Source organism: Bombina bombina, chromosome 6, assembly GCF_027579735.1.
Source record: "Bombina bombina isolate aBomBom1 chromosome 6, aBomBom1.pri, whole genome shotgun sequence".
In the NCBI taxonomy this organism is placed as follows: domain Eukaryota; kingdom Metazoa; phylum Chordata; class Amphibia; order Anura; family Bombinatoridae; genus Bombina; species Bombina bombina.
The window spans coordinates 956432956-956460399 of NC_069504.1; the positions used below are offsets into that span (position 1 = coordinate 956432956).

The 27444-nt window shown below is 35.1% G+C and overlaps 2 protein-coding genes across 2 annotated transcripts; both read left to right on the forward strand.

Moving 5' to 3' along the window:
- Positions 1 to 1408: 1408 nt before the first annotated feature.
- On the forward strand, positions 1409 to 8967 carry LOC128664799 (protocadherin gamma-B2-like). The gene is made up of 2 exons (XM_053719602.1): positions 1409 to 3829; positions 8617 to 8967. Exons 1-2 carry the CDS (start codon positions 1409 to 1411, stop codon positions 8965 to 8967), a joined length of 2772 nt encoding a protein of 923 aa, XP_053575577.1.
- A 9285-nt stretch (positions 8968 to 18252) lies between these two features.
- LOC128664800 (protocadherin gamma-B1-like) lies at positions 18253 to 20721 on the forward strand. Its single transcript, XM_053719603.1, has one exon. The coding sequence runs from the start codon at positions 18253 to 18255 to the stop codon at positions 20719 to 20721; it is 2469 nt and encodes an 822-aa protein (XP_053575578.1).
- The last annotated feature ends 6723 nt before the right edge of the window (positions 20722 to 27444 follow it).

Sequence of the window (27444 nt, forward strand, 5' to 3'; positions counted from 1 at the left end):
TACTCTTTTTCCCACACTGGACTCTCTGATGAGTATAATGTGCTTCTTTGTTTTTTTATATGGTTGCCTAAGTTGGTTGTTCTGGAGAAACATACAATAGCAAGCTGAATTACATACAATGGCCTCTTATAGTTCTATCTGACCCCCCGGTGTAATTTAGAGACTAATAGTTATTTCTATGTTTTTTAGTATTTAAATAACTTATATCTCACAATCTATATTTGCAGGATTGGCCTTCCCTTTAATTGTTTACATGTATTAATTAAATGTGCCTCTCCTATAGTGTTATTCTGGATATGTGCATGATTGTAATATGCCAAACCTCTCACCAGTGACGCTTAGTTTAGCTTATAGGTTTAGACACAAGCTCTCATATTTGGGCCTACTAATTCTAGATTCTAATTATATATATGATTGTTGTACCTTCCTTCTTCTTTGTCAGGTCTGTCTGTGTCCTATTGGATACTTATATATTTTAGTGTGAACGTGCACTACAGATGAGATTGTGAGTAGGTCTAGTCAAAATGAAACTTTCGTGATTCAGATAAGACATGTAATTTTATACAACTTTCAAATTCACTTTTATCATCAAATTTGCTTTCTTCTCTTGGTATTCTTAGTTGAAAGCTTCACCTAGGTAGGCTCATATGCTAATTTTCATACATTTGACAGTTTTTCACAACTTGAGGCCATTAGTAATTGTGTGCCATATAGATAACAATGTGCTTATGCCCGTGGACTTACTTATGAGAGGGCACTTATTGGCTAAAATGCAAGTCTGCCAAAAGAACTGAAATAAGGGGCAGTCTCCAGAGGCTTTGTTACAATGTCATTACAGAGACAAAAAGTATATTAATATAACCGTATTGGATATGCAAAACTGGGGAATCGGTAATAAAGGGATTATCTATCTTTTTAAACAATAACAATTCTGAAGTAGACTGTCCCTTTAAACATGTATCTGACAGATTAGAATGACTGTAAAATTGAATAGAATGTTAAATGTTTCTTTGATTTCATTTTAACCTCTATATTCCAAAATAATGTAAAGACTGAGCATACTTCTAATAATGCAAAGCATTTGTTATGACACACACTTTAAATTACTTTATTTTTAAATGTAATTACTAATTACTTTGCTTTATTTCATTCTAAAATACTCAGCAATCTATGATTTTTAATTTTGATGCAGTTCCACTTTTATGCCTCACAGCGCCGCTGTTTACCAAGAAGGTGAATAAGCTAAAAAAATAATACACTGCTGAGTTGCAAAAGAAAAAATAGCCATTTTGAGCTTATCTTCAAAACAGGATCTTTCTACCTATACAGTTGGATTTATTACTAAAAAAACATATTACTGGATTATCAAACTGGTGTTACTCTGGGATATTACATATACAAATCTAAGATGAAGATACAACCAACAAAGACTTACAAAGGAATCAGATGGCAAGCATTATTTTTCTTTCATATCTCTTGGCTTTGTCATGCAGTCTCAGGTGAGCTTCAGTATTCTATTTTAGAGGAAATGAGAAAAGGTTCACTTGTAGGAAATATAGCAAATGATCTGGGTTTGAATATTAAAGAACTGTCAAGTAGAAATTTCCAAATTGTGTCTCATATTTCAGAGAAATATTTTACTACCAGTTTAGAAAATGGAAATTTGTATATTAGAGACAGGATAGACAGGGAGACACTGTGTGGAGCATCAGACAAATGTTTTTTAACCTTTGACGCATTGCTGGAAAATCCTTTAAATGTTTTCCATGTGAAAATTGAAATTCAGGATATAAATGACAATGCCCCCAAATTTTTTCATGAAACAATAAAATTGGAAATTAGTGAATTTACTTCACTTGGAGCACGATTTGTATTGCAAAATGCGAGGGATTCTGATTTAGGAATTAATTCAGTTCAAAGCTACAGCCTTAATATTAATGAATATTTCTCATTGGGAGAAAAGAAAAATCCTGATGGTATTATATTACCAGAAATGGTTTTAGAAAAGTCTTTAGACCGTGAAACACAAAGTTCTTATGAACTTACATTATCTGCTTTTGATGGTGGAAGGCCTCCAAAAACTGGCACTGCATTGATTAAAATTTGTGTTATTGATGTCAATGATAACTTTCCTATATTCTCGCAAGATGTATATAAAGTTAATTTAAAGGAAAATGAACCAGTCAACACTACAGTTCTTCAATTAAAAGCTAGTGATAAAGATGAAGGCTCAAATGCTCTAATCTTCTATTCATTCAGCAATATTCAAGAAGATGCACTGAAGGTGTTTACCATTGACTCAAATAATGGTGAAATTAAAATAAATAATAATGTGGATTTTGAAAAAACGAACACATACGAGATGCTTGTGCAGGCCCAGGATGGAGGTGGCCTTGCTTCACATGCTAATGTAGTGATACAAATAACAGATGTAAATGATAATGTACCTGAGATAACTGTTAACTCTATAGCAACAACAATCCCAGAAGACACCTTACCTGGTACAGTAGTGGCTCTTATTAATGTCTATGATAAAGATAATGGAGAAAATGGTGACGTAATATGCCAAATTATAGAAACATCAGCTTTTAAACTTTTATCATCATCTGGAAACTATTATAAAATAGTGACAGCCTATGCTATGGATAGAGAAAATATATCATATTATGATATTACTGTCATGGCTACTGACAAAGGATCTCCCCCATTATCATCTACAAAGATAATTAGAATAGATATATCTGATGTCAATGATAATCCACCTATTTTTGAGAAAACAACATATGTTGCCTATGTGCAGGAAAATAATCTCAAGGGAGCCTCAATATATAAAATGCATGCTTCAGATCTTGATGCAGAAGAAAATGCTAAAGTCGTTTATTCAATCAGCAGTTTGAAAATGAAGGAATTACCTGTATCATTGTATTTGTCCATCAACCCAGTGACTGGAGTTATATATGCACAGCAATCATTTGACTATGAACAACATAAGGAATTTTACATCGAAGTAATGGCTAAAGACAATGGATCCCCCTCTTTAAGCAGCAATGCAACCCTGAAAATTTGTGTTGCAGATCAGAATGATAATGCACCATTAATTCTCTATCCTTCACCAGAAACTGAGGGTTCAACTTTGTTTGAAATGGTTCCACTGGCTTTTGAACAAGGTTATCTAGTAACTAAAGTGGTAGCTGTAGATTCTGACTCTGGACACAATGCATGGCTCTCATATCATTTTTTACAAGTATCAGACTCATCCTATTTTAGCATTGCACAAAACAATGGTGAGATCAGGACATCCCGTTCATTTCAAGAAAAAGATGCATTGCGTCAGAAAGTTGTTGTTATGGTGAAGGACAATGGAAACCCATCTCTATCAGCCACAGTTACATTACATTTTGTTGTTGCACACAATTTTCAGCAGGCTCTTCCTGAGCTCAATAACCAACCTAGAGATGTTGGCTCTCAAACTAATTTACAGTTGTATTTGGTAATTGCTTTAGCACTAATTTCTTTCTTATTTATGTTGACTGTGATTTTGGCAGTTGTTTCAAAATACAGAAAACTTAAACCAGCAACAGCAGTCAATTCTATGAATACAAATATTTATTCTCAAGTTGATCCAAGATTATTTTCCAGATACAGTAATGGTACGTTGCCCCTGCCATTTTCGTATGATGTTTGTGTTTCATTAGACTCTAATCAAAGTGACTTCTCATTTCTGAAACCAAACCAAAATGTGCCAGTAGCTAATCTTATTGACTCTGAAACTTCAGGCACTGGAGTAGAAAATGCTAAAGAGATAGTACCTACAAGCAACCATCTGGAGGTGAGTAATTTTTTTTTAATTTTTTTTTTAATAATTACTTTCATACTTGCTTTTACTTAAATTATGGCATAATTAATCTTTTACATCTTTTGGTGGCATTTTCATATATCCACTATGTTTATCTTTTGACTGTAGCAGAAAAGAAAAACAAATGTGCACCAAGGTTTTGGATTTGTGTATAGTAATTACATTTTGGTTCTGTTATTAAAAAAAACAAAAACAACAAAACAACTTATCTACTGTTTGTGACTTTTTGTGTATATATTTTGTATTTGTGTTTATATCAATCCAATATATTTATAAACCTCATACCATGTTTCTATAGTTATATTATTATAGTATTAATGCCTTACTAACCAGAAGGTGTAGAATTCCAGAACAATATGGCATTTCAAAACACTGCATTCCTGGCGAGAGTTTCATATATTGCAGGCATAGCAGATCAATTCTAAAGTATTACGTTAAAAGCACATATTTAATTACATACATTAGGATTCATATACGAAGCAGCGTTAGCTACTCCAGAGACCTTGTTGGGTTTGTTTGCACATGCAAGCCTGCTTCCCGCAATGTAAGAATCAGCGGTCATTAGAGCGCTGCTTCTTACACTCTTTGACACCTCTGAGGTGGCGAAGAGAAATCACCTAGAGCTCACTCGCTCTCAGTGATTGACAGTCCCTTCTCTTGCATGATTGGTCATGCAAGTGAAGAGGCGGGCATTACACACTGAGCGGAGTGTGTAATGATGCATATGGGCAAGCAGATGAACAGATCCACTGCCCATATGCAGCGAAGACATGGGGACAGCTTCTAAAGTTGAGAAGCTATCTGCACACCATTTAACAAATGGGGCTCATGATCTGAAAATTAAAATGTTGTCCCTTCTTCAGTATGTATAAAAACAGATCTAAATCTGAATTTTAAATGAGCAATAGATTTATTTTCTGACACAGTTGAAAATGTGGTATATTTTGACCTGCATTCAGAGATATTTCTATTTTTTTAAAATAAAATATATATGCACTACCCTATAATGTAAGAGCAGCAGTTGCCAAAGTTTTCACCATAAAAAATAGACCATATTTAATCAATATAGGATATCAACCACAAATTTTCATAACAGTTTTCAATATTGGGGGCAATTTATTTATACCATAACTTTAAATGATTTCTGAACATAACATCTGTTTTCAATTTATTAGCATTCAGTTAAGTTTTATATTTATTTTAAAATTGGTATATTTACAATACATTGACAATACACTGAAATACCCAATACAGGGCCAGATAACAAGTGGAGTGGCATTTAACGCTCCCGCTCGAGCGTTAACTCCGCTGGAAGTAAGAATTTTGCACGTCGGAAAGCACTCGTATTACAAGTTGAAAGTAAATGTTTTTGCTTGCGCACTAGCCCAATGCGCATAGCAAAAATTCCCCCATAGAAGTCAATGAAGCAAAAAAGTGGAAGAAACTCTAACACCCTACTCGCTCACAAACCTGATCGCATATTCTCAAGTGCGTTAACCCGACATGAAAATATGAATATTTCACATTTAAATGTTCTACACATAGGAGAATATGTTTTATTTATTCTTAAATAAATATTTCGATATATATATATGATGGGGTTTTTTTTTTGCACAAATATATATATAGATATATATGTATATATACTATATACAGTATATAGGTATAGATATATACAGACATATATAGGAATATCTATTTATAAATAAATAGAACATATTCTGCTATGTGCAGAACATTGCAATGTGAAATATTTACAGTAAATACACACCATGACAGTTTATTAAAAATGAATATTGCATAAATACGTTTTTACATATTTTCATCCACATACCTGCAAAGTGCTCCAATGCACATATATATACCTATATGTGTGTACATATATAATTATGTGTTTCTATGTGTATATACTGTATGTCTGTAAGTACATATATAAATACATAAATACATATGTACACACATACACACACACATATATATATATATATATATATATATATATACACAGAGAGAAATGCACTCACAGGAACGAACAACCAGCTCAATACCATTGTTAGCCTGTTCTATGGCGATTTACCACCTGGGTATATATATACTGTATATATTTATATACATATTTAGAGATGTATATCTATGTTAAAGCCTTTATTTTTTACTTGAGACCTCATATCTTCTAGCCCTTATAACTTTTTTTGTGCAATATATTTTTTAAGACTTTTTATTAGATGGTGTTATTTTGAGTGTAACTGTTCTTTGTAATGTATTTTTTATATGTTTTGTGACACTTTTTTGTTTTGCGAAACAGTTGACCAGAGCTCTGAGGTCAGGCTATACTGATGAGTGTTAACTTCAATTGCGCTCAAGCAATAACATTTACTTTCAACTTGTAATACAAGTGAAAAACCTGAGGTGTGCTAACACCTGTGATAAACCCCATTTCGCTCATGTGTAACTGTTAGCACTCCACTCGTAATCTAGCACACAATTGTTAACTAAACAATCAAAACTTTAATTTGCCAATATCAATTAAATCAAAACCTCTTTTTAGTCATACTTAATAATTGTTTTAAATCTTTACTTTTACTAGTAGGTTAGTGGTTATTGATGGAAAACTTCTTAAACCCTGTGTGTACATTTTTTGTTATTGTATGTAAAATATTGTAATTCAGTCTTCTTTATATATTAAAGTAAAGCTAGATATAAATAAACATACTTATATATTATTATTAGTAGTATTATTATTATTAAAGGTAGCAAAACATAAAATTTACATTTCATAAACAGTTTGCTATTAAATGATTCAAAAAACTGTTTTATTATAAAACTTCCCAAATTTCCTTGCATTTTTTTTCCAGAATAAACTACACATGTGACTTTTTGCTGTAATTCATAAGATGATTATGGCATGTTTTGGTGAACTGCAGAAAGCCTTATATAAAGAAAAGTTGTCTAGATCGCTATTAATTATTATGGGAGAAAAGGGATCAACCAAAATTCTGATGAAAGTTAGAATTCTATAAAAAATATAAAGATAATGATTATAATGTAGTTACTGTATTTAACATAAAAGTGAATAGCTGCTGACTGAAAAAAATAACTTGCAACTATCTGTAACTTACGTAAAAGATGACATAGTATAAATAATATTGGTAGGCCTGTTTGTGTCCCTGAATTTGTAAGGTTTTATCAATGATAGTTTATTATTGTTAATCTGTTCTTCAGTATTGGTGTTAGCAGATATGGGACCTGATGATATAACGCTCTCTAGTCTGACAAGGTTATCTAATAAACGTTGTTACTGCTGTGAATTCATTTTATAAAGGCAATTTTAGCTTCAGAGCTGTTTACCTTGCTATGCAGGGCCCTGGATGTGAAGTAGAGACACGTGCTATATATAATTCAATATAATGCTCCATTAAAGCCCCAACAATTTTGCATGATTTTTCTCTGTGTGGTTTATGATCATTAAGCCCTTAGGCTACTATGCAGCTTTTTAATATTAATAATAAAAAAGTTCTGTGGAATCAAGTAATATTGTTTCAAATAATTTGATGTAACATAAAATACTAACTTGAAAACAGAACAAGAGAACAAAAGAACAAAATGGCCTTTTAATTGAAAGTCAAATATGCCAAATATGAAATGTATATCCTGGGGCTAAGAAGTGATAAGTTCAATATACATTTTAATTCTTATATTTAGTTTCTAAATATAAGCAAAAAGAGGATAACAATATAGAAGAGACGGGGGCGGAGCTTGACTGAGCAGGGAAATGGCCGCAAGTTTGTATAGCTCCTTAGCTTCAATCCTCCCTATGGGATACTGATATAGCAAACCTGGCCAAAACTGCTTTAAAGGACCATCACAGCAGTATACCAGACAAAGGGGACTTTAAAAAAAAAAAAAAAAATAGCAGCCCTGACTACAGTACTTAAAAGGAGAGACCAGCTCCGGTGCAGCACAGGCCTTATGGAGACCAGCTAGAGTTGGAGCGGCAGCCGCATCATCAGACAGCAACACCACACAACTACCGCTCAGAACATCCGATAGCTGCTTTTGCCCATCGCAAAGTGAGTAAGTGCACACGGGTCATTGAGGGTTTTCCCCATAACAGAGACCTCGGGCTAACACACGTGGGCTGCCGATCTGACATATAACTCTTTATAGTTATAGCCGCGTGTGAGGGTAGCAAGGGGAGATTGGAGGCACCCCGAGGGAGAAAAAAAAAACGCTCTTATAAAAGGGCTTCACTTTTAACAATTAGTTGTTGCAGACTCCCCTTAACTGCACCACCACCTTAACAGATCAACAAGGTCCATTATACAGAGTCCGGCATCCGGTGACTACCACGTACACACTGAGCCTCCTTGTCCTCATTTTGGCATACCTCATGACCATCCAGCTTGAACGAGGCCCAATTTGATCCTAATCAACACCAGACTACTGTGGCCGATCAGATACTTATACCCTGCAATAGGGATTTATTAGGAAGATACTTGCTCATTTATCAGCCCACTACAGGCATAGACACATAATCCCTGTTGGCCCTTTGATATACCCCCAGTCAAACACTTTGTAATGCCCTGCAAAAAAGGGGTAAAGATGGATAAGCCTCTCAAGACTGCCACTTTAAACCAATATCTAAAAGCAGCGGACCCACAGCCAGAACCCCAGCTACCATCAAATAAGGGTCAACCGGCTATGCAAACACATGAGGTTAATATAGATGAAGATTCTCCTCTCACAAAAAAGACCTTAAGTCCCTGTCATCTAAAGAGGACATCAAAGAAGTTTTAAAAGAGGTCAGGGGTCTATTTGGTGAACTGCGCAAGGAAATTAGCCCCACCACTCTTCAAAAAAGACGAGACCTCCGTTTCATTACAGACTCTCTCCGCTCAGCCGGGATTCAATATTGCTGGGGCTTCCCAGTAAGCATCATTACCTCAAAAAATGGAGAAACTGTAACGTACCGCACACCTGAGGATCTTCACAAAATCAATGAAAAATGGGGATTAAAAATTACCCCCCCAGAACTGGACACTGAGCCCACAGACCCTCCTCAACAAGACCCGAGAGAGACCACCCAGCACTGTTCCCATCCATCTGAATGAGGTACTGTATTTACATACAATGACTGAGAGACTGTGGCCCTTTCACACCAGGGCCGGGCCCTGATGTGGCCCTCTTCTATAGACTTTATTGTTTGCACTAAAACTGTCTTTGACTGCTATGTTGATGTTGCTTTGTTTTTAACGTTATTTTGTTACCTGTTTAACTTCATGAGTTTATAGCAATGAGAATACTACTTACCTACTGGGTATTTCTAACATCTAATGCTTTAATACAAGGGATCTATGCCCTACAACTAGAAACAATAGCTTAACTAGATTTCTCCCTTACACACACTGTTTTCATTTATTCCTCAAGGCACTTTGGTCACCCTACTGGGACCTGAGATCCTCTTAATGTTTACAGCAACAAGCTACCACCTCCGCCAAGTGCAGATTACAACACTACTTATTAAACGCCTGCCTAATGCTTGGCTCTCTCCGAATAACAGTTGATGTGTTTGGAATACTGTACAGCAATGCAAATATCTTTATCCATACTCATGAATGTTGTCTAATAGCATTTTGTTTCATTTCATCCACCCGCATGAGGTATGGTACATATAATTGAAGAATGAGACGATATAGCCCCCACACGTTGGGGCCATGCTAAGAGGTGGGCTTTTTCTAAAGACTTTACTGAATGCACTATAATCATATTTGAATGCTATGTTGCTGTTGGTTTGTTTTTAATACTTTAACGCTACTAGTTGAATCTTCTAACTGCACAACAATGAAGGTGTAACATACATGGTAGACATTCTCCATACTTAATGTTCTAATGTAATGGATTTAAGCTCCACAACTTGGGACAGGTTTCAGTACAGTTGTTTTCCTCACACATAATGTCTCTGTCTACACTTCCAAGATCCCTTTCAATGACCACTGTAACAAGCATTTACTAGTTAGCAAATACCTACTTAACATTTAGTTTCCCTTAAATCATGATTAATATGCTAGGAATGCTACATAGTGCCTTAGGGAACTTTGACCATTCACACGATTGATGTTTACTATCATTCTGTACCATTACCAATGTAGTTGAATGTGACTATTAACATGGTGTAAGTACTTTATATGAATATCAAGGTTTTGACTGCATTTTCTTTGAATGTTTAATACAGATTTAACCTCATGACAAGTTATATCAATGCACAATGTTGCCCTGGTAACAAACTAGGTTTCTATATCTTTCTAACTGGCCAGGATATAGATTGGGAGGGACTTTTTCTCTCTCCCTAACACACATACTCTACTAACCCAATAGAGAGGAGGAGCTCTTTCCTCTTCCTATATACTCTTTTTTTCTCTAGTTTTTTCTTCCCAGCTATTGTATTTATCTACTTGTTCCCCTATCATCTTCTTTTCTGTACAATATATGGAAAGTGTTGAATACACTTTTCTTTACCTTACCTGCACTCTTGAATTCTTCTTTCTCTCTTAACTTTTACCCCTCACCTTCCCCTTTTTTTTTTCCCCCTACATCCCCTCCTTCATTACCATGCCTTCTAAGCCAATTAAATTTGTAACTGTAAATACCAAGGGGTTAAACAGCCCAGTTAAGAGTAACATAATATTGAAAGATTTTAAAAGAATGGGTGGTGACATCATCTTGATTCAAGAATCCCATTTTAAGAGGGGTCGGGAACCAACATGGAATTATAGAGACTACCCCTTAGCATACTTCGTATCAGGCCCAAGTAAGAAAAACGGGGTGGGGGTGCTTTCCAAACACACAACTTCTTTCCAACTGATACAGGCAGACAGGGACCCAGAGGGAAGATTTATTATTTTACAGGGCTTACTGTTTGGCAGACCCATCACCATAGCCAACGCCTACTTTCCAAATAAATCGCAGGGTATCTTTATGAGAAAGTTCTCCAATCACATAATAGACAATAGGAAGGGCCCAATCATCATGGGAGGGTATTTCAACACTCCACTAGACCCAACTTTAGACACCTCGGTAGGGACTTCAAACATGTCAAAAAGAGATCTTAGGATCATTAATACTACCTTAAGAGATATGGCCACACACGACGTGTGGCGCCTGATACACCCGGCCAGGAGGGACTACACCTTCTTCTCCCATCCCCACAACATTTATTCACGAATAGATTATTTTTTTGCTGACCCCACACTCCTATCCTCTATTAAATCAGCCACAATGTTGCCCATTACGTGGTCTGATCACGCCCCAGTGGCCTGTTTGGTGGAATGGTCAGAGACCTCCCCGGTTCCATTTCAATGGCGACTGGATGAGCACCTTTTAGATGACCCTCTAGTAAAATCAGACCTAGAGACTTCCATTACTGAGTATTTTTGCATCAATGACGCCAAAGACACCTCAGATTTAACGGTATGGGAAGCGCATAAATGCGTTATTAGAGGGCTATTACTCAAACATCAGGCCAGACTTAATAAACTGCACAGGGAGAAATACAGCCTCCTTCTCACGACCCTTTCGAAAGCAGAACACCTACACAAACAGAAACCGACTGACCCTGCTCTTATGGATTCTATGACATTAGCGCATACCAACTTGAGAGACTTTTTACAGATAGATTACCAGAAACAGGCTCTTGCGTTAAAACAATACTATTACACACATGGTAACAAACCTGGTCGGCTTCTCGCGAGGGCCCTATGTTGCAAACGTTTAAAATCCTACATCCACTCAATGCAAGACAAACTAGGTAATGTTAAATCGGACAGTACAGCTATAGCAGAGATCTTCCGAACCTACTACGAATCCCTATACAATCTTCATCCCTCAACCAAACACAGCGGACCGGGAAACATGGGTGACGACTCACTGAAGTCACATAACTACTTAACCAAACTAAATTTACCACACCTGGACGTATTTGACTCTACAGCACTAGAAAATCCCATTACACCCGAGAAACTCCTACAAGCCATTAAAAACACTCCATCCGGGAAAAGCCTGGGCCCAGATGTCTTCGGGGTTAAATACTATAAGACATTTGCCACACTTCTGTCCCCCAATCTTATACAACTATTTAACAATATAGAAGACCTTGGAGGATTCTCCAGACAAATGTTGGAAGCCTATATCACAGTTTTGCCCAAACCAGGGAAACCCCCTACAAAACCAGAAAATTTCAGGCCCATATCCTTGTTAAATGTTGATGTTAAGCTGTACGCCAAGATTTTGGCGGATAGACTAAACAGAGTCCTTACCAAATTAGTGTCCCCCGACCAAGTAGGCTTTGTCCCAGGAAGGGAGGCTAAGGATAATACCCTTAGAATCCTACAACTAATATCCCATGCATGTAATAACAATATCCCCATGATCCTAGTTTCTACAGACGCCGAAAAGGCTTTCGATAGGGTGAGTTGGGGGTTCCTGGGCTCGGTTCTGAAGCAGATGAACATCAGTGAAGGCTTTATCTCCAGAGTGTTTGCTCTATATTCTAATCCTACTGCTAAAGTGAGGGTTAATGACATTTTATCTGACTCATTTGTTATCACGAATGGAACGAGACAGGGGTGCCCCCTGTCTCCTATCCTTTTTGCCCTATCAATTGAGGCCCTGGCCCAAAAGATTAGACTCAACCCCCAAATTTCAGGCATAAAAATTAAAAGACACCGAATATAAATTAGCTTTATATGCTGATGACATTATTTTCTCCCTGACCAACCCTTTTCAATCACTAACAACCCTCCTAGATGAATTTGGAGACTATGGGGCCCTCTCCAATTTTCATCTCAATGTTTCCAAGTCGGAAATCTTAAACATCAACTTGCCAAGAGAGACCATGACCTCCCTGAGGGCTTCCACCTCTTTGACTGTCCAACCCTTTAAAATGAAATACCTCGGTATATACCTCACAGCAGATCCACAGGATCTATTTCAAACTAATTATAAGCCCCTTAAAGTTAGCATCTCAAACGACTTATCTAGTTGGAGTAATAAACAGATCTCCTGGATTGGCAGAAGGCAGGTTGTTAAGATGAATGTCCTCCCGAGGATCCTTTATTTATTCCAGACTCTCCCCATACCCCTTCCAAGACAATACACTCCTGGTCTTCAAGGCATCATCGGACAATACATATGGCAAAACATAAAACCCCGTATCCCGAGAACCACCATGCATCTCCCCAGACTCAGAGGAGTTCTGGGAGTACCTAATATTGAGCTCTATAGACGGGCCACAATTCTACAACATTTGATCAAATGGTGTCACAACTCATTAGGTAAGAAATGGGTTCAATTAGATAGAGAGATACTACATATAGACAACATGGGCACAATGGCATGGACTCCATCAAAGGCAAGACCTATAAAGGTGTCCTCTTACCCTTTATGGACAGAATTCTTTGCAGTATGGGATGGGATCCTGAGGACCTCTTCTCATGTGTCTTCTCAATTCGCGCCCATGACCCCTTATTGATCCAACTTGGGGATGCTCACCGGTACTTTTTCTTACACACATAATCCTTCTCCACACATTAAACCATTGATGGTGGGTAACATGCTAGCGGGGACAAAGCTCCTACCAAAAGAAGAAATAGAAGAGAGGTGTGGAATACGCTTCTCATCCTGGCTTGACTACACACGTCTGGTCCATTGCATACAAACACACAAAAATAGAAGTGATTTTTCTAGACCACTTACGGCTTTTTAAAGCCTATGCACACAACAAACACAACCCAGACACACCATCTCAAAGATATATTCTATCCTTTCTACCAATGCTGGTACGATATACTCGTCATTTACACATAGATGGACGACAGACTTTGATAGACAGATCGACCCTCAGGAATGGGATAGGGCCTTTAAACAATTGAAGGAGGCCTCCGTCTCCTCAAGCATCATAGAAATGAATTATAAGCTAATAGCCAGATGGTACATGACTCCGGCCAGAATTAGCCGAATCTATGGGAGAGGTGGTGGGAGGTGTTGGAGAGGATGTGGTGAAGAGGCAGATATATTACACGTCTGGTGGTCATGTGAGTCGCTGGGCTCTCTATGGTCGGATGTGTTAGCAGAAATAAATGAAAAACTCGAACTACAGGTTCCGGGTGACCCAGGTATTCTGGTCTTCCTGGGCCTACCCAAAGTAAAAAGTAAACCCAAAAGGTCCCTTTTATATCTCATGTTAAATAGTGTCAAATCCCTTATCCCGAGAAAATGGAAATCCAGGGCTGTCCCCTCAATACCGGAATGGAGGGCTCAGGTCTCCTCTCTATTAGGACTCGAGAGATACCATTACTTGAAAAGTGGGAATTTAGATGTTTATGATGCCATGTTGGAATTGTGGAACCCTCCTACTGATGGTCAGAACCGCCCTTAGAGGGGGAGGCTTATTCTTAATTACTACCAGCCCCTTCCTACCCTTGTCCCCCTCCTCCCACATTCTTCTTCCTTTCACCTTTTCCCCCCCTCTCCCTCTTTTTTTTTTCTCTTCTCTTCCCTCCCCTTTCTCCCTATCAACCTTCTCTATTCTTTACTCCTCATTATAGACTCTTCTACTAAATTCTTTACGGAGTCTGCTTTATCTTCATACCTTTCACATACTATATTTTACATATTACTTTGGATATTCGCCGACAGTACTTTGTTAATGTCTTAAGTCCCCCGTTGGGACTTCTTCTGTTGAAATAAACCTTAATATAAAAATTAGCAATACTTTAGCTACACGGACCTGAAAATGGAATGTTCTTCACCCTTATGTTGGGAGTAATATCTCCCTGTATTGCATTGTAACTGCAGGCCTTGTTAAAACTGTTTTCGCCAAGTAAATGTGTATGCTAGTACTTTTTGTGTCAATGAGAAAACCTACTGTATAACTTTGATGCTCAATAAAAATCTTTAAACACTAACAATATAGAAGAGACAACTGGTTATTTCACAGGTAAGATTTTATTTATTTTAAGCTAGTTATTTGGTAACTTTAATTTATAGTTAGGGGGTGTTAGGTTTAGGGGTTAATAGTTTAATTTAGTTTGTTGGATGTTGGTGTTTGGCAGTTTAGGAGTTAATAGGTTAGGCTAGTATTTGCAAAACAGGCGGGTGGCGGATTAGGGGTTAATAGCTTTATTTAGGTGTTAGCAATGTGGGGGGTCTGGGGATTAGGGATTTATGGGTGGGTGGCGGATTATGGGGTTAATACATTTAGCATAGTATTTGCGATGCGGGGGGTGGTGGTTTAGGGGTTAATAGGTAGTTTATGGGTGTTAGTGTACTTTGTAACATTTTTGATATGAGTTTTGTGAAACATTTTTGTTTCACAAAGTCCATAACTACTGGTCTTTGATAACGGAAAGGAGTGGATAAGCTATAACACTAGCGTAATAGCCTGACCGCACAACCTAAAAATTCCACACTCAAAAGCCATTTTTTGTCATACCTGAATCATGCTTAAAAACTATTTCCTTATAATAATAATTGATATCGTTCTTAGAAGGTATTAAAAATTAACCATTTCTCTTTTTTAATTTTAAAATCTACCCATTGATTTAATTATATATTTGGAGCTAACAATACAAATAGAAATCTCCAGCATAATGAAATGTGGACCATTGATCCAATAGTCAGATGTAACATCCTGATCTAGATAACAACATTGGCACTAATGACATGTTGATAGTATAGGTGCAACAAATTTATTGTAAGATGAATTATGGAGGCTTTAAAATGTAAGTTAAAGCTTTTACATAAGCTTGGACTTTCATGTAGTGTATGTTTTACTGCATATATTATATTTCAGTACAGTTGCAACTTTATGTTTACTTTCACTTTAATCTAGTTAAACTTTCAATAAATATACCTGCAACAGTTTTAATTTAGTAACATTGCCAATTACAGTAAAATGCTAGAGTTTTTCCAGAAATGTTTCCTTAGGGCATAATGCTATGAATCAAAGAATTTGGTTGCTTACAAATAACCTTAAGATAAATTACGAGTTTGGAGTTGATGATTGAAAAAGCAGCGTTATGGCACTTAACGCTGCTTTTTCCCTAACGCTGCTTTTACAAGACTTGTAGGTATAGGTGTACTGCACACCTTTTAGCCTGTCACGCAACGTCAGTACAGCCCTTTTAAAAAAGTCCTTTTTCAATAGGACTCCCATAGCGCCGGTAATACAAGTTTGCCTGGGAGGCCAAAAAGTGAGCTGTACACCCTATACTGACAAGATCCGTACGGCCATCTAAAGTCAGTAGTTATAAGTTTTACGTTACAAAGCTGTAGCATAAGACTCATAACTAAAGTGTTAAAAAGTACACAAACACCCATAAACTACCTATTAACCCCTAAACCGAGGCCCTCCCACATCGCAAACACTATAATAAATTTATTAACCCCTAATCTGCCGCTCCGGACATCGCCGCCACTATTAAAATGTATTAAAAATGTCTCCACCATAATAAAGTTATTAACTGTATGTAGGTGTCGGCGATGTTGGGGGCGGCAGATTAGGGGTTAATAACATTTTGTAGGTGGCGGCGATGTCGGGGGCGGCAGATTAGGGGTTAATAACATTATTTAGGTGGTGGCGATGTCGGGGGTAGCAGATTAGGGGTGTTTAGACTCGGGGTTTATGTTAGGGTGTTAGGGTTCAACGTAACTTTTTATTTCCCCATAGGCATCAATGGGGCTGTGTTACAGAGCTTTTATTCTGTGATCACAGTTGTTAGGCTTTTTTTTTTGCCGGCTCTCCCCATTGATGTCTATGGGGAAATCGGGCATGAGCACATCAAAGCAGCGCTTGATTTCAATGCAGTATGGAGCTCAATGCCACCATATCGCCCACACAAGCCTGCTTTTTGTAAACTTGTAATAGCAGCGCTATAGGGAGGTGAAATAACGCCGCTTTTGTGGTGGTCGTTAAAATCCCTATAGCGCTTAAAACTCGTAATCTAGCTGATTGTTACTTGAAATATTATAATAGATTATATTACATGCCATTTTGTATAAAATAACAGTAGACGTAAAATATATAGTACCGCCTGACATTGCAAAAATCTGTTGGCATATTACAAAGCAAACAAATATTATTATTATTAATATTTTAATAATAATATTATTGTATTAATAGTTATGATCTAGATTCCAATCATTCTAAAATTCACATTTAATATTGAAAAACAGCTGTTACTTTTTTGATCAAAATGATCAGTCTTACAGAGCCTATCACAACCAATTCCCACAACTCCCACAATATTCTTTACACATTTCATCACAAAAGAACTATTAACACTCAATAATATCATTGCTCTCCTTGCTGTACAGCTGCTCTCACCAACTGATCAGGCCACTCATCCTCATTCTGCTGGTCCAGCATTCTCTCCTCTCCTGTCAATCTCCTCTCTCTTTGCATCTTTACAACTTTTGTAGAGGTTTTCTTTGCTTATAATTGTTTATAGTTATTCCCATGTGTGTTATCTGTCAAACTGTGGTTGTTAAGTATGCATCAAGTGCCATTGGTTGTTTAATTCAATGTGTCCATTGTGATGTTGATATTTAGTCAATAATTTGAGTTTGGCTTGATTGTGATCACCAAATTCGATGCAGTTCATGCATCTTACAGGTGACTTTTCAGATATCTGATGTGATATTTTTCCAATATGAGAATGGTGTTATTGTTTGTATTATGATCATTCTGATGTTGAAAACTGTGAATCAGGAGTTGAAAAACTGCCAAAAAACATATTCAGCGTGATTTGAATGGACTCTTGCATGTTCTTTAGCAAGGAATATGTTTCTGGGAATCTCATATGATATAGATTTGAAAATTTACATATATCAACTGTTTCTCTATATAGAACTGAAAAATAAAACTATTAATATTTCTTATAAAATAATGGTATGCTTTTGTTTTAATTCTACTTTAATTACATATTATGTAAATAGCAATATTTTTAAAACTGAACCAAATATATTTAGGTATATAGAACTAGATTGTATTCATGTTGAGTGTTTGCTAATAACTATATATAGACAAAAATAATAATAATAATAATAAAGGCAACTTGTAATACTTTTTATACCTATTATATAAAACTGAATAGAATTGAAATAAAAATCTCAGTTCTGTTGTGCAGTTCCTCATTTTTGCCTCTGAGCGCCGCTGTTTACCAATAAGGTGAAGAAGCTGAAAATGGAGTTTCACTGGAGCATTTAACAATGACAAATGCAAACCTGCAAGAAGAAACCTTGCCATTTTATTTTATGTTTCAATGAGGATTTAGAATCATATTCTCCTGGATTTATTAGGTTACATTGCTGCACTGGGATTTTAATTGGTATTTACTATGATGAAGATCAACATGTACAAGGATATCAGATGGCAAGTAATGTTTTTATTTTTATTTTCAAGAATCTGTTACTCAGTTTCTAGTAACCTTCAGTACACAATCCCAGAGGAAATGAGAAAGGGTTCATTTGTAGGAAATCTAGCAAAAGATTTAGGATTGAATATTAAGGAACTACCTATTAGAAAATTTCACATTGTTTCTCACATTTCAGAGAAATATTTTGCTGTAAATTTAGAAAATGGAAACCTGTATATTAGAGAGAGAATAGACAGAGAGGCTTTTTGTGGAGAAACAGAGCTTTGCTTGCTAAAATTTGATGCACTGGTTGAAAATCCTTTAAATGTTTTCCATGTTAAGATTGAAATACAGGACATAAATGACAATGCTCCAATTTTTTTTGATGAAATAATTAAGCTAGAAATTCTTGAGTCAACATTACCAGGAGCACGATTTGTACTGCAAAATGCAAGAGATCCTGATTTAGGAACAAATTCTATTCAAAGTTATAAGCTCAGCGCCAGTCAGTATTTTACATTGGGACAGAGGATCAATGCTGAAGGTGTTATTTCTCCAGAAATAATTTTAGAAAATCATTTAGATCGTGAAATGCAAAGTTCTTATGAAGTTACATTAACAGCCTATGATGGAGGAAACCCTTTACAAAGTGGGACAGCATTAGTTAAAATACTTGTCACAGATGTAAATGATAACTTCCCTTTATTTGCACAAGAGGTATATAAAGTGAGTTTAAATGAAAATACCCCAGTAAACACAACAGTTCTTCAGTTAAAAGCAAACGATAAAGATGAAGGTTCAAATGCACAGATCACCTATTCCTTCAGTAATATTCCAGAATATGCTTTGAAACTCTTTAGCATTGATACTAAAAATGGGGATATTAAAACAAAAGACATTTTGGACTATGAATTGGCTAATAAATATGAAATGTTTGTGAAAGCTCAGGATGGAGGAGGCCTTGCTTCTCATGCAAATGTAATAATAAAAATAACAGATGAAAATGACAATGCACCTGAGATAACTGTTAATTCCATCAGTAGCCCAATCACTGAGGATTCCTTACCTAGCACATTGGTGGCACTTATAAATGTCCATGATAAGGATTCAGGAGAAAATGGAGAAATAATATGTCAAATTATAGACGTATTGCCATTTAAACTACTATCATCTTCTGAAAGTTACTACAAAATAGTTACAACAGCTTTTATGGATAGAGAAAAAATACCCCAGTATAATATAACGATTGAAGCTACTGATAAGGGATCTCCTCCTTTTTCCACTAGGAAAAACATTACATTAAATGTATCAGATATAAATGACAATCCCCCTGTCTTTGAGAAAAATGCCTATGTTGCTTATGTAACAGAAAATAATTCTCCCGGAGCTTCAATTTTTAGTATTTTTGCAACAGATTTGGATACTGAAGAAAATGGTAAACTTACATACTCGATTTTTAAATTAAGCTCAGAGGAATTACCTCTAGTGTCAATTAATCCGGTAACTGGAGTACTTTATGCTCAGCGTTCATTTGACTATGAGCAGCAGGATGTGTTTAATTTGCAAGTTATGGCAAAAGACAACGGATCACCATCTTTAAGCAGCAATGTATCTTTAAAGATCTGTGTTGTAGATCAGAATGACAATACACCCCAAATTTTGTATCCTTCACCTGAAATTGAAGGTTCAAGTTTATTTGAGATGGTCCCTCCGACTTCTGAACAAGGTTATCTAGTGACCAAAGTGATAGCAGTGGATGCTGACTCTGGGCACAATGCATGGCTGTCTTATCATTTTATACAAACCACAGAACAATCCTATTTTAACATTGATCAGAACAATGGTGAAATCAGAACATCCCGTGGCTTTCAAGAGAAAGATGGTTTGCGGCAAAAAATTGTTGTTATGGTAAAAGACAATGGAACCCCTTCTCTCTCAGCCACTACTACATTACACCTTGTTGCAGCTGAAAGTTTTCAGCAAATTCTTCCAGAAATTGTAAGTCATCCCAAAGATTTTGACTCACAAACTAATTTACAGTTTTATTTAGTACTTTCCCTAGCCATTGTTTCTTTTTTATTTTTACTTACTGTAATTTTGGCAGTCATATCAAAATACCGAAAACTAGAATCATCACCAGCCTTGAACTCTTTAAATACAAATATATATTCTCAGTTTGATCCCAGATTATTTTCCAGGTTTAACAATGGTACTTTACCATTCTCATATGATGTTTGTGTTGCCTTGGATTCTAATGAAACAGACATTCATTTTCTAAAACCTAATCCAAATGTGCCAGTAGCAAGTTTGATAGACTCGGATAATACAGGGAATGAAAATGAGAGTGTAACGGAACCAGTACCTAATAGCCTTCTTGAGGTGAGTTTATTTATTTGCTATTATACATCATTTAAATATAAGTATCCAAATGAAAATGGATCATTTATTTTGTAGGATGTACATTACTTCTTTTGAAAGCATCTTTGGCTTGTATGGGTTTTTTAAGTTTGGAATTCTGAAGGGAACTTTATATGTCCATTAAAGAAATTGATACTGCTATATGTACTAATCTTTCAGTAAAAAGATTTTGGTCAATCACCATCTATCAGCTGATCTTTATCGGCAGGTTTTTCAGCTCTCGATAACCACTTTTCAAGTCCAATCCGATCACAATCATAGGTTTTCAAGTTGTTTGTTTTTTTATCTACCTAAAAATGCATTTTGGCTAGCCGATAAAATACCCTACACATAACATGAAAGAGTCCTGTTTTTGGTGGTCACATCACAATCTATTTTCCACTGGTTTTCAGGAAAAACTTGATAAAGGCCAAAACTATCTTTGTTTTTGTTTTTTTGTTTTTACTTTTTTGGGAGTGGTCCGAAATGTTCTGGAATGAAACAGTTATATTTCACATGGGCAAAACACACTGAGAATATATTAAGGTACCATTTTGAAAGAAATTATGGTCTAGATTGATAAAAAAAAACTTTCTGCATTTCTCTTGTGAATCTATGCAATAGTGGGCATTCTGAAATGAATGTATTTATTAGTCATCTACGCTGTATCTTGCACAGCAAATAGGAACTGCTATCAACACAAAAAACAAACCTCAATATCTAGAAATGGCATTTAGCAATCACGTTTTAAAAATATTGCTATTTAAATAATACTTGCATTTCTGCAATATTTTATTTTTGAAAAAGTGATTTGTTGCTTGAGGAAGATAACATTATTTTATGTTACGTCTTGTGTAAATTGCATTTGGATGTTTTATATGGTTTTTCTTTCTTAAATTGTGTTTGTAAATGATGCCATTTTCCTTATAATGTATTTTGTGTTATGACATGCTGAAAGTAATATAAATATTCTAAGGTAGTGAAATTGATGACAGCCATTTAAAAATGTATTACAAAAATCCTTAAGTTAAAAGAAACATTTTTAAACAGAAGGATGTGTTGTTGTTTTTTTATTGAATATCATACATTTTTTGTAATGCTAGTATCCTGCAAAGAAAAACTTAGTTCTGTACATAAATGGAGATATGTTTGTGGCTTCATTGTTTCCATGGCGCAAGACTCATAGAATCACAGTTTCAAGATTTACAATGTTTGAATAGGTATAATCTCATTATTAAAGATAGGACATATTGTTAGTCTATGAGATATTAATTTCCCAAACTGTTCCTCTTGATTGAAAACCAAAATATTGTGAACCAAAAATGCTCAAAACTCAATTATTAAAAGATTTAAATCCATCACTTTTACAGTATTATTACAAATTAGCCAAATAACATACATGCCCACTATACACATAATACCACTTTTAAAATGGCTTTATTATTAATTACCACATATCATTATGGTTTAGAAACACAAAAAGTTAACTTTAACATATCATTATTATTTTTCTTACACACTGTACAAAGGGATCAATCCAAACAACAATTATAAAATATTTAGATCTGCCAAATGAAGATTGTATTTGACAGTTTTGTTATGATTCCCAGTTCTGATCCCGATAACAAGAACTTAACAACCAAAAGCACATTTTCAGGATATTTTTTTATCAAAAACTTGTTCATGACTGAGGCCTTTTTTGGCCAAACCCTTTTGAGGTTGTGATAACCTGAAATATATGCTGACAATATTGGATGACAATATTGAAGATGTTGTGATCATGCCTTATTTTGGTTTGGATGATGACATCCAAAAATTACAGTACTACCTTATTATTATATAGCAGAAGTATGAAATTACTAGGCATTTTATAGTTTCTTTGGCACTGACAATTGTATTATTTAAGCTATTCTTTGTAGCCATTATGGAATGTGTTTTTATTAAATTACCCATCTAGATTGTAAGTTCCCATGGGAATAGGGCCCTCAATTTCCCCTGTATTTTTCTCTAAAATGTTGTCTCTTATTGTATTGTTTCTCCGTTGTACTTTTAATCCTTGTACCCATGGGCAGCACTGTGGAATCTGTTGGCACTTTATAAATAAAGAATAATAATAATAATAATAAAGTAACATTAGTCAATTTACCATGTTAAAAGAAACAGCAAATTTACATATGTTTAAAAGAAAAATATGTAAATTCCTCTTTTTCATGTTACAGTTTGCTACTAATCTCAAATGATGTAGTTGTTACAATAAATGCTACAAATGTCATGATACAGGTCATTTTTAATGTAGTCTTAAATATAAGGAATTATTTTGGAAGTATAGTCAAATCTAAAAAAAAATTGTTAAACAACCATTTACTTAATATTTACTCTTTATTTTTAATACATCCTCATTTGCTAGTCTCATGAACATTTTTGCATAACAAGCTTTTATCTGAGGGTATGCTGATAAATCTTCTCCACTTTGTAAATCTAACCAATAGGGATAAGCAAATATTTAAGCACATACATTTTTCTACATGCTGAATGTTTGCTGAACAAATGTTATCTTTTCCTGTGCTGAATATAATTTTGGAGTATTTGAATATCAAAGTTGCCTATCTTAGGACAAGGCTAAAATAACTTTAATGGTGTAGCAGAAGCAAAGTAGGAAAGAAAGGATGACCTGCAGCTTGGGTTTGATGTATCTATGTATACCCAATTCACCTAACTGGATTACATGTGTAATAATATTACATTGTTGAATACAATATAATTTTATTTAGCATTGTGTATAATTTTATTGCCCAGTGAGACTATATTAAAGGGACATTAAACACTAAAGGCTTGATTACGAGTGGAAGGGGTTTATAGCTAGGGATTGAGCTCATTGGGATTACCGCTCATATTACGAGCTGAAAGTAAACACAATTGCATGAGCACAATCATGATTTACACTAGAATGACTACCGTAACTTCAAGAGCTCTAATTAACTGTTTTTTCCAAACATAAGTGTATCACAAAACACATCAAAAATACATTACAAAGTATAATAACACTCATAATAACACCATCTAATAAAATTATTTTTAAAAAAATGCACAAAAAGGTTCAAAGATATGAGTTCTCAGTTGTTTGTAAAAAAAAGGCAGGCAAAGGGCTTTAACATTGAGATACATATATATACATGTGTAAAGATGTGTATGTATATATATATATAAAAATATATGTGTGTGTGTACATATATATTCATGTATTTATATTGGTATATATGTATTTACAGACACATATGTACACATTTATAGACATATATATATATATATATATATATATATATATATATATATATATATATATATATATATATATAAACTGTCCACCCAGACTAATATAAAAGTTTTAGACATTTTTCATTAATGGGAGAATTCCTAAAAAAAAACTATTTAAAGGGGAAAACTCTTATTACAGGGGTTCAAGAACAGTGGGATTTTGTGAAGGGTGCCATTTTAGATGCAACCGCACACTGTATTAGACATGTCTGTAAAAGTAAAAGAAAGTGCACATGCTGTAAAGACAAAAAAGATAGCTTATAAAAATGACAGACACATTACAGATGATATGAAAATATGGAGACTCCAACAAAAAAAGACTAAGCAGTTAATTAGGAAGGTTAAAGCTCATGCAGAAGAGAAGATAGCACAGTCAATATAACATGTGGACAAAACATTATTTAGATATATCCGTAAAAGAAGAAAAAATAAGGTAGGAATAGTAAAATTGAAAAAAGTTGATCGTAGAATAATAGAAGCTGATAAGCAAATTGCAGACTGTCTCAATGATTACTTATGTTCTCTTTTCGCAAAAGATTGTAAAAATAGAATGTCTACTTTAAGGAATGCTACGAGAAATATAAACAAGGTTTTGTTAGGATTATCAAAAATAAATGTTAAAAAGGCAGTGGGACCTGATAATATTCATCCAAGGGTTATAAAAGAACTTCGATCAGTGCTAACTGTCCCATTAATTGATCTGTTTAATCAGTCACTAATAACAGGAGCTGTTCCAGATGACTGGAGAATAGCAAATGTAATACCGCTTCATAAAAAGGGCAGTAGGGAAGAATTTGGTAAGTACAGGCCAGTTAGTTTAACATCAGTTAGTAGTAGGGAAATTCATGGAAAGCCTCTTAAAAGAAAGAATTATGACTTACATAAAGGCAAATAATTTAGAGGACCAAAATCAGCATGGTTTTACTTCAGGGAGATGATGTTAGACTAATCTTTGAATATGTAACAAAAGTATTTAAGGGTGGAGCAGTTGATGTAGCATATCTAGATTTCAGCAAAGCATCTGACCCCGTCCCACACAGCAAACAAATATACAAACTGTATCTCCTTTGTCTAGACTCAAAAATTGTAAACTGGGTGGAATGCTGGCTTAAGGACAGAAAACAAAGTGTCTTAGTAAATGGAGTACATTTAGTAGAGGGGGTTGTTACTAGTGGTGTTCCTCAGGGGTCAGATCTGGAGCCTGTTTTGTTTAACATATTTACCTGTGATATCAGCAAAGGGCTACAGGGGAAAGTATGTCTGTTTGCAGATGATACAAAAATTTGTAACAGATAGGATGTTCCAGGGGGGTAGACAAATGAGAAGTGATATACAACAGTTTTTTGCGATGGGACAAATGACTGGGATCTAAAGTTTAACAAAGCAAAGTGTAAAATAATGCATTTAGGTAAGAAAAATCCAAATGTTAATTACAGACTCAATGACACTTTACTGACTGTTACAAATGAGGAACAATACTTGAGAATTATTATTTCAGATGATTTAAAACTTAGTAAACAATGTAGTACTGCAGCAGAATGCTTGGATGTATTGGTAAAGCTATTTGCAGCAGAAATAGTAAGGTTATTGTGCCACTTTATAGATCATTAGTTAGGCCTTATCTTGAGCATTGTGGGCAGTTTTGGAGGCATTGGGTAGATTTACCAATGTCTATCCAACATGATACACTGTATCATTACACAAGAACTGCTTCTGCAATGCCGCCCCGTGCAGATTTGCGGCCAATTGGCTGCTAGCAGGGGGTGTCAATCAGCCTAATCGTATAGGATCAATTGAAGACCACAGCCTCAGAGGCAGTGGACAAGTTATGGAGCAGCAGCCTTTAGACTGCAGCTTCATAATTGCTGTTTCTGTCGAGCTTGAAGGCTCGAACAGAAACAAGGGGAACAAGGGCCATTCGGCCCTTGTTAAATTTACCCCCATATCTTCAGAAGAATATTAACAAACTTGAATCTGTGCAGAGGAGGGCTAAAAAAATAAAACTTACCAGCATAGGCTCAATTACCTAACTATGTATAGCTTAGAGGAGAGAAGATAAAGTGGTAATATGATAGTAACTTTCAAGTACGTCAGGAGTAATTTGAGGAAGCACTTCTTTACAGAAAGAGTGATTGATTTATGGAATAAACTTCTTCAAGAGGTAGTAATGACAAACACTGTGGGGGACTTTAAAAATGCCTCGGACAAGCAAAAGGCTATCTGATGAACTAGATAAGTTTATACTTTTAGGTAATATCGGGCAGACTTGCTGTGCCTATGGCTCTTATCTGCCGCCAATATCTATGTGTCTATGTTTCTATATATATATAAGTGTATTGGAGCCCTTTGCCATTAAGTAGATGAAAACATGTAAAAGCATATTTATGCAATATTCATATTTAATAAAGGTTTTAACTATGCATTTACTGTAAATATTTTACATTCCAATGTTCTGCACGGAGGGTAATATGTTCTGTGTATTTCTAAATAGATATTTCTATATATATATCTGTATATAACCATGTTGTAGGTATAGATATACAATGTATTAAAAAATCATCCTATATATGTAGAAATATGTATTTATGAATAAACAGAACATATTCTGTTATATGAAGAACATTGTAATGTGAAATATTAATATTTTCATGTTGGATTAGCGCAAATAAAAAAAAAAAAAATTTGTGCGAGAGTAGGGTTTTAAGTTGTTTCCCCTTTTTTCTCTATTGACATCTATGGGGGAATACGTGAACATGCACATGATATTCTAACATCTGATTTTTGTGCTTGTTGGCTTACTGCTAGAGCAAAAACAGTGTACGTTCATCTCGTAATATGAGCGCAAAAATCTTACTCTGAGCGTCCACTTGTAATCTGGCCCTAAATAAATCATAAGTAGAATGATGTTTTCAGAGCAAACATTAGCTTAAGAATAATCTGTAAAAGTATTTTTTAAAATGACATTTAGTTTTTTAAATATTGAAAAAAAAGGGTAACATTCTAATGTCCCTAAAGCAGTAGATGCGCTATATGGTAACTTAGGTTTCTTTTTCTGCTAAGGCCAACTAAGGACAGTTAAAAATGGCTTACTAGCGTGTGCAACCAATAATATTAATATCTCAAAGTGGATACATTGATTCCAAATGTAGATGACAACTTTTGGCTGCAAAGCTGATATGGGATATAATGTCCAAAAAATGAATGGAAACTTAGAAGATTTAAAGAGATTAAGAACTTGTTTTGATAATGTTCTCTTTTCTGTAATTATAACATAAGGATGTTCTTTGTTTTCAGTTTCAGTTTAATAGATTATTTTTAACATTTGGTGGTTCAATTATTATAACATAGTTATTCTTACAGTACTATATTTTTTTTAATTCTCTCTTATATAGCAAAAAACATATTCCTGTGTGCCTCACATTGTATTGCCTAGAAGGATTCATGTAACATTATTTTTGTGTAAAT